Source organism: Cryptomeria japonica, unplaced genomic scaffold (assembly GCF_030272615.1).
Source record: "Cryptomeria japonica unplaced genomic scaffold, Sugi_1.0 HiC_scaffold_14, whole genome shotgun sequence".
Taxonomy (NCBI): domain Eukaryota; kingdom Viridiplantae; phylum Streptophyta; class Pinopsida; order Cupressales; family Cupressaceae; genus Cryptomeria; species Cryptomeria japonica.
The window spans coordinates 2,215,850-2,224,899 of NW_026728836.1; the positions used below are offsets into that span (position 1 = coordinate 2,215,850).

General features: G+C 32.8%; 1 protein-coding gene and 1 long non-coding RNA gene across 2 annotated transcripts; both read right to left on the minus strand.

Moving 5' to 3' along the window:
- Positions 1-621: 621 nt before the first annotated feature.
- On the minus strand, positions 622-1,677 carry LOC131068165 (uncharacterized). Its single transcript, XR_009359566.1, has 3 exons — positions 1,358-1,677; positions 982-1,165; positions 622-801 (listed from the first exon to the last, which is right to left on the minus strand). It is a non-coding gene; the product is annotated as an uncharacterized LOC131068165 (long non-coding RNA).
- A 61-nt stretch (positions 1,678-1,738) lies between these two features.
- Positions 1,739-4,728, minus strand: LOC131068170 (receptor-like protein 33). The gene has a single exon (XM_059214877.1). The coding sequence runs from the start codon at positions 4,710-4,712 to the stop codon at positions 1,752-1,754; it is 2,961 nt and encodes a 986-aa protein (XP_059070860.1). The 5' UTR covers positions 4,713-4,728; the 3' UTR covers positions 1,739-1,751.
- Between the last annotated feature and the right edge of the window lie 4,322 nt (positions 4,729-9,050).

Sequence of the window (9,050 nt, forward strand, 5' to 3'; positions counted from 1 at the left end):
GTGACCTCTCTTTTAAGAGAACAAGTTCTCCACCACTAGGTCGACTGAAATTGTACAAGTCATGTACACATGTTTATAACAATCAAAAGATTTCATTATTAAATTTTAAAGTAGTACAAATTATCCACAAGTAATAGACAAAATAACCAATGAAAATTTGTCTAAAAAGATAACTACTAATTTCCATTTAAATTTTAACATTGTAATATTTTAAATAAGGATAATTACTTTATAGTAAAAAATTATAACTCACTTTTATAGATGTGTCCGTTTATAGTGTCAGGTCCAAGTCATCTATGGAAACACAATTTTGATCTTAATTTAGCATAACAATTAAACTATATACAATAATATGTTGGGTGAAGCCACAAGTAATTAATGTGTTTTTGTCTTCAATAAAGAGAACACACCAAAAGCCTTCATGTACACAAATTTATAACAATCAAAGGACTTCCTTATTAAATTCAAAAGTAGTACAAATAATCCACTAGTAGAAAAAATAACCAATGAAAATTTGTCTAAAAAGATAACTACTAATTTCTATTTAAATTTTAACATTGTAATATTTTAAATAAGGATAATTACTTCATAGAAAAAAAAAACTCGCCTTTTATAGATGTATCCCTTTATAGTGCCAGGTCCTTCATCTATGGAAACACAATTTTTATCTTGATTTAGCATAATAATTAAACTATATACAACAATATGTTGGGTGAAACCACCAAAAATATGTTTTTGTCTTCAATAAGGAGAGTGCACCAAAAAGCCTTCCTTCGCAAAAAAAAAGTCTAGTACACATATCTGTAACAATCAAAAGATTTCATTATTAAATTTAAAAGTAGTACAAATAATCGACAAGTAACAAACAAAATAACCAATGAGAATTTTTCTAAAAAGATAACTATTAATTTATATTTAAATTTTAATATTGCAATATTTTAAATAAGGATAATTGCTCCATAGAAAAAAATTATAACTCACCTTTTATAGATGTATCCTTTTTATAGTGTCAGGTCCTTCATCCATGGAAACATAATTTTTATATGGATTTAGCATAACAATTAAACCATATACAATAATATGCTCGATGAAGCCACCATTATTTTTGTTTTTGTCTTCAATAAGGAGAATACACCAAAAAGCCTTCCTTAGCAAAATTATAGTCCTATACACATATTTATAACAATCAAAGGATTTCATTATTAAATTTAAAAGTTGTACAAATAATCCACAAGTAATAGACAAAATAACCAATGAGAATTTGTCTAAAAAGCTAACTATTAATTTCTATTTAAATTTTAACATTATAATATTTTAAATAAGGATAATTACTTCATAGAATAAAAATATAACTCACCTTTTATAGATGTGCCCCTTTATAGTACTAGGTCCTCCGTCTATGAAAGAACAATTTTTATCTTGATTTAGCATAACAATCAATATTTATACAATAATATGTTGGGTGAAGCCACCAATAATGTGTTTTTGCCTTCAATAAGGAGAATACACCAAAAAGCCTGCCTTAGCAAAAGTAAATTCTTGTACACATATTTATAACAATAAAAGGAAATTACATTATTAAATTTAAAAGCGGTACAAATAATCCACAAGTAATAGACAAAATAACCAATGAGAATTTGTCTAAAAAGCTAAGTACTAATTTCTATTTAAATTCAAACTTTGTAATATTTTAAATAAGGACAATTACTTCAAAGAAAAAAAAATAACTCACCTTTTATAGATGTATCCTTTTATAATGTCAAGTCCTTCATCCATGGAAACACAATTTTTAGGATTGCATCAACTTTACTGAAATATTTCTCTCTCCAACTCATTTTTATCAAGATCAATGACACTATTCCTCCAAATGCTACTCCATATGACAATCCTAATGCGATTCCATACAAAGGATATTTAGTGCTTTTCTTTTCTTTGTTAATTGAAACTTCAGGAGGACGAGGAATATAGTGTGGCCAAGAACAATTTTTGGGTACGGGACACCCCCATAAATTATAATTTCCTGAATAAGAGGTTTCTCCAAATGTACCCATCTGTGTTCCTTGGGGTATACTTCCTGAAAGGTGGTTGTTTGATAAATTTAGGAAACCTAAAGAGCTAAGAGATGTAAACTCCATAGGGATTTTTCCTGAAAATTTATTTCTTGAAAGGTCTAATGACTCTAGCTGGCCCATTTCTCCCAAACTACTTGGAATGGTCCCATTCAAATTGTTCATTGAAAGGTTCACAAACCTTAACCCCTTTAAATTCCCAAAATCAAAAGGAATTCCTCCATCCAATTCATTGATTGATAGATCTATGGCTGTGAGAGTGGAAAGAATATATGTGTAGTGCTCATCTATACCCTTTGAAGTCATATCCAATCCATCCCGATATGTTTGCCCATCATAAAAATTGGACAATACAATACCATCTTGGTCTTCTATTGTCATTGCTTGCAATGATACAATTGTGTGTGGAATTAAACCTGAGAAATGATTGGAAGAAAGGAGCAAAATCTGAAGGTATATTAGTTGGCCTATGGCTGAAGGAATATTCCCTGTAAAATTGTTTTTCTTCATCACCAATACTCTTAGAACAGAAAAATTTCCAATTGTTGGTGGCATTTCACCTCCAAAAAAGTTGTTCCCGATATCAAGAACTCGTAAAAATGAACAATTTGATATTGAAGGTGGGAAAGATCCATTCAGGATATTACCATGAACAACTAATGACATTAATTGGCTTAGTCTACTAAATTCATATGGTAAGCTTCCCTTCAAACTGTTGTTTCCCAAATTTAAGACAATGAGAGAAGAGCAATTGGACAAGCTTGCAGGGATCATTCCACTTATTTTGTTGTTTGCAAGATTTAAAAACTGGAGTTGAAATAATTTTCCCAGGCTATAAGGAATATTGCCACTAAATAAATTGTTTGCAAGATTTAATATTTGGAGTCGAGATAATTTGCCTAGGCTTGAAGGAATCTTGCCACTGAATAAATTGTCATTAAGCAACAATATTGAAATACTGGAAGGCCATATTGATGGGATGCATCCACTCAGTCCATTTCTTGACACATCTAACTTTGAAAGTTGTGTGCATATTGAAAGATTTGAGGATAGGCTTCCTTCTAGATGATTTCCTGAGAGATTTAAATATTGCAACTGAGGGCTGGTTTCCCATAGCCAAGAGGGAATTACACCCACAAGACTAGCATTTGTTAATTCCAACCTTTCAAGTGAGAATTGTGTTGAGATCCAAGGTGGAAATTCACCATCAATTGTACATGACATTAAAGACAACTCATATAATTGAAAGGATGGAATCCAGATTGTGCTAATATTTAGCACACAATCAGATAAAGACAAAGAACTTAACCTTGTAAGCTTGTGAAAGGAATTTTCTGAAATCAACTGGTGGTGATTTAGTGACAGGCCCAATACAACTAAAGATGGTGGAAGTGAGGAAGAAGAGATGGTTTCATTGAAACGATTGCTAACACCATCCAACACCTGGAGTAAAGAAAGATTGCCTAAGGAATCTGGAATGTTCCCCCTCAGTTCATTGTTAGAAAGATATAAGTTTCTCAACAAAGAGAGACTTCCAAGAGAAGCAGGTATGCTTCCACTAAGCTGGTTGTAAGAAAGATATAAGTTTCTCAACAAAGAGAGACTTCCAAGAGAACCAGGTATGCTTCCACTAAGCTGGTTGTAAATAAGGTAAAGTTCAGTTAAAGAAGAAAGGCTTCCAAGAGAAGCGGGTATGCTTCCACTAAGCTGGTTGTAAGAAAGGTGAAATTCAGTTAAAGAAGAAAGGCTTCCAAGAGAAGCGGGTATGCTTCCACTAAGTTGGTTCCCAGAAAGGTCAAGTTCAGTTAAAGAAGAAAGGCTTCCAAGAGAAGCGGGTATGCTTCCACTAAGTTGGTTCTCAGAAAGGTCAAGTTCAGTTAAAGAAGAAAGGTTTCCAAGAGAAGCAGGTATGCTTCCACTAAGCTGGTTGTTAGAAAGGTCAAGTTCAGTTAATGAAGAAAGGCTTCCAAGAGAAGTAGGTATGCTTCCACTAAGTGGGTTGTTAGAAAGGTCAAGTTCAGTTAAAGAAGAAAGGCTTCCAAGAGAAGCGGGTATGCTTCCACTAAGTGGGTTGTCAGAAAGGTCAAGTTTAGTTAAAGAAGAAAGATTGCCAAGGCAGGAGGGTATGTTTCCATTGAAGCTATTAAATGAGAGATCAAGATATGTAAGACGGGTGAGAGAACAAACGAAAGGGGGAATCATCCCAGTAAAGCTATTTCCAGATAAATCTAAATAGCGAATATAAGAGAGATTTCTCAAACAGGGAGGAATGACAGTACCTGATGTAAGAGAGAATACGTCAAGTATAGTGAGCGATGTGAGAAAACGAAGTTGGCACAGGCTCTCAGATATCACGCCTTCAGCAAAGAGATTGCTTATGTCAAGAGAGACAACGTGGTTGGTGTGATTGTCACAGGAGATGCCTGTCCAGTTGGTGCAACAGTCTGTTCCATTCACCCACGAACTAAGATAGCCATGGGAGTCATTCAAGGCAGCTTTGAAGCGAAGGAGAGCCTGGGATTCATGGGAAAGACAGCTGGTCGAGAGTAATGGATGGGAAAAAGAAGAGCGTGGAGAGAGGAGAAGGAAGACAAGCAAAAGAGACATGAAAACTAAAAGCAGCTTGTGTGAAGGGATTGCCATTCTATTTGGGATGCAGGAAAACGCAGATTGTGGTTTGTTATTGTTTGGGTGGGAAAGGCTCTTCTTATACTTCCTGCCGGTCAACGGGTCAATGATTTAGCAATTAACCAAACGTCTTTAATAAGTTTGTGTCATTACCTTGCACTTGCACTTGCACTTGCACTTTCTGCAAATTTAAAATAATTTTAAACTTCATGACTTTCGGCTGTTTCGGAGAAAAGCGTTTTCTTGAATGAAATTAATTCTAATTCACGTAACCGTTATTTTGATGCTCTCGTCCGTCTAATTTTAAGTTTTAGGTTCAAAGATGTATGCTAGAGACGGCTTCTATACGCATTTGATTACCGACGATCAAGAATGTGATCTTAGAGGTGATTAAAATATGGAAAAGATCTTTCAGTAACCATATCTTTTACTTTTATATAAAGTAAGTACAAAACACAGGGGTATAAATAAATGCAGGGGTAAATAAATGCAGGGGTATTGATATCTAAGCAATCTAGTTGTTGAACCACTAAGAAAAAACTCTTAATAGATTCATTTCATGTTTTTACTTAGTACATTAAGCCAATATTTTGAGATATATCAAACTTGATATAAATTGTAGAAAATGGTAAAGGTAATTTTGCTAATAGCTCATTCTTATATGATAAAGGGGATAGGGTGTCGAGAGAGAGAGGAAGTCATGCCGTTCTACGAGTCTTTCAAAATCAAGAATAACATTTGAAAAAGGAGATCAACTAAGAAGGATTTGCTCAAGGATAACAAGAGTGAGGTTATGTATTGCTCCTTGGACTATTTTGGTTTCAAACTATCTTGATGCAACTTTACTCCTTTAATTCATTTATTTTTAGCCTTCATTTTCCTTATCTTGACTCCTTTGCTAATTGTTATTTTAATTCAACCATAGAGTTATTTGTTCCATACTACTCTTTGATGTTTGTTTGGGCTTTTCATTATTTTACCTTTCACATTTCATTAAAAAATGCATAAGACCTTTTAGTAATTAATGCAGAAATAGAGGAAGGTTTTAAAGATAGGACTATCAAACCATGTAGCCTAAATTTACACACAACAAAAATGTCTTAACACCATGAAATATCATCGATTCATATAGTAGAATGATTATAGAATTTTTATTTGCTTTCTAAGTATAGATTACAGATTGGCCACAAGCCACCACAAGCTAATTGCAAGCTTACATGCAAATATGGAATTCAGGATAACACTCTTGTTACTAACTCACTAACTTGTTGACTCCTAACTTGCTTAGTGACTACTATCTCTCTAGATTCCTAACTACTTTCTCTTAAATGGAATAGATGTTTAGATATTCATTCTAAGCCTTAGTAATTATTTGTGTCAATTAAAAGGTGACCCAACACTCGATGCTTCATGAAATGTGTAGGTTGACTTAATCTTGATGATGAAGCTCAAAGAACTAATAACTTAGGCTAGGGTCCCATTTGGAGGTTTCATTGGTCACTATCTATTGTGTGATATTTTAGATTTGATAAACTTGGTTTTGCATGTGTCACTTGATAAACTATATGATATTTTATTTGTACTACAATCTTTTTTTAGTGATATCTTTTTAAAAATTGACCCAAATGTCTTGATACTTGAATATGTTGTTCAAATGGTGTCATATATGTTTGGTTTCTTGTTCCAAGCCAAATGATTGTAATACAATAGATCACATTAAATTTTTTGGGATGCCCCTGCATCAGACACCCAAGGTTATTTGATAAGTGTGTCATGCACTTTACCAATTGTGGATAAAATCCAAGACATTCCATCTCTACTTGTGAAACCCATGATGAGTCTTCTACTAGTATTCCTCTCTCCTTCACTAGGTATTCCATGTACCATCAATTTTTGGTATTATGCTCGACTTTGTTGTCCAACATCTATTCTATCTACTCTTGTTGGTATTGTGGTAGTTGCTCCTTGAAAGAAACTTCTATATTGTCTCTTCTTAAATGTCTCTCATCATACTAATGAAGATCTACAGTGTTGAATATGGGCGATATGTCAATTACATTTGGTAACTTAACTTCAAGGGTGATACTTGAGTCAAAAATTTTTAGAATTCTTCATGGACCAAACTTATTTATCTTGAGTTTGTTGTATATGCCTAGTAGGAATCTCTCCTTCTTGAGATATACCTTAAATTCATCACCAACTAGGAACTCTTTGTGTCTCCTTCTCTCATGTACTTAACCTTTGCATTTTTTATTCATTATCTATTAGTGTTTCCCAACTTTAATATGAATTGTAACATTTCATTTAGTTTCTAAATTCATCTACTTCTACACTCCCTTTTCCTTCTATATTGGTAAATCTGAGTTTTGCAACTCTTGTGGGGTGCACCCCAATCAAAATCTCAAATGGTTTTCTCCTTGTAATGATGTTTATTGAGTTATTGTATGCAAAATTTTCTTGTGTTAGGATCATGTCCCAATTTTCTATCTTGTCTCCCACTGGACATCTCAACAAGTTGCTCAAACATTAATATACTACGTTCGTTTGTCCATTAGTTTGTGGGTGAAATGTAGATCTAAACATTATATATTTCTTCTTCTTTTTCATAATATCATCCATAAATATTTTTAAAATGGTGTTTCAACCTTACAATTATGTAGGGTTACTGTTTATGGTAAGTTTGCATTTGAGTGCAAATTGATCCTATCGGTAAACCGATTTTTCACCGTGATTGATTCTCCAAAACTGACACTATTTTCCCAAAGAGAAGTGACAATCATTCCAATATTTGGAGAGATCATTGTGAAATAGCAAGATTCCTCTATTTTTGAGAGGCACAACTCTCTCGTATGATGGGGTTTTTATGGGTTTTGTGTATGTTTAACTTGAAAGTATTAAAATAGTTAAGACAAAACTAAAGGAAGATTAATAACAAAAACCCTACAGGAAAACCTACAAATACTAAATAGGATTTCCTTGATAATAATTGCAAAGGTATTTTCATGATAAAGTATGTTTTTCTATGCAATGACAATGAAAGAAGCATTAAACATCTCAACATATGAAGAGATTAGTAACTCCAACACATTCAAATTAAGATACCAAATCCTAAATGTACTTCATAAGATCAACTACATGGATTATAAGAAATTTAATAGATGTGATTTTCATGTAGACAAAAGATATCACTAAGTTGACATACAAAAAATTAGTAATAATAACTTGAAAATTTATCTAGAACATTCAAGCTAAATACATTCTTTATTGTTTCCATGGAATTATGCAATCTCAAGAACCCTTTTGTATAGAGTGTAAACACAAAAGTCGTCAATGTATCTCTCTAAGAATTTCTCCAAAATTTCCCCTCTATAAAAGTCCCCTTTACATTTTAATTAGCATTGTATTTATACGCTAGCTCTTTGATAACTAGCTTGTAACTACTTTTTGTAACTACCTAAGTAATCACTTTTCATAACTACCTAGGTAATTATTTCTCGCAACTACCTTAGTCATTACTACTCATAACTATCTAAGTGATCAGTTTTTACAACTACTTGTTGGGAACAAGTTAGGATTTACCTAGCTTTTCTATAAATCGGATTAAAATTATAAATTTTAATTACAATAAGTGAGATGAGTCAGTTTCACAAAATGATAATTTAAAATTTGTAACTAATGAAGAGCATGTTATTGGTTTTTTTGTGATAAGCTTTGTGTCTCTTCCTAATCCATGAGTCATGCATTCAAAATCAAGGTCTATTAATCAACAACCTATCCTTCATGGATCCTCACCTTGACAAAAATTTAAATCTTCATGCTCTATTAAGTTTGATCACTAAATTTAACTCTTTTATCGCAAAGATAGGAAATTTTCTCACTTAGGGTTAGGATTATAGGATCTAGGTAGTGTCCTCATTACTTTTTTCACAAATTTAGTTTCTCCTAGTGCTCCACCAACACCTCCAATTGCATTTACTATCTTATTCACTCAATGCAAGTTACCTTCAATGATCTCATCTTTAGACATCCTCATTGTCTCACATTTATACTTTAGATTATGCATCTAGACTTGCTTGATCTTTAGATCTCCTTCGTAAATCTTTCTTAACTTATCCCAAATTTGCTCTACAGATTTGCAACCCATGAACTTCAATAACTCTGAGTCTTATCCAAATCCTTTTAAATTTCTTTAGTCATAAATACTTATCAATTATCATTAACCAACTAAACATCAATGAAAGATTAAATGATAAACACCAAACACTAAACACATGAACACCAAAATTTTACATGGGAAACCTAATGTGGGAAAAACCATAGTGATAATCACACTCACAATATAAGTGATTGAAT

Coding starts and splice junctions, on each gene's coding strand:
- LOC131068170 (XM_059214877.1), bottom strand. CDS start 4,712: ATGGCAATCCCTTCACACAAGCTGCTTTTAGTTTTCATGTCTCTTTTG.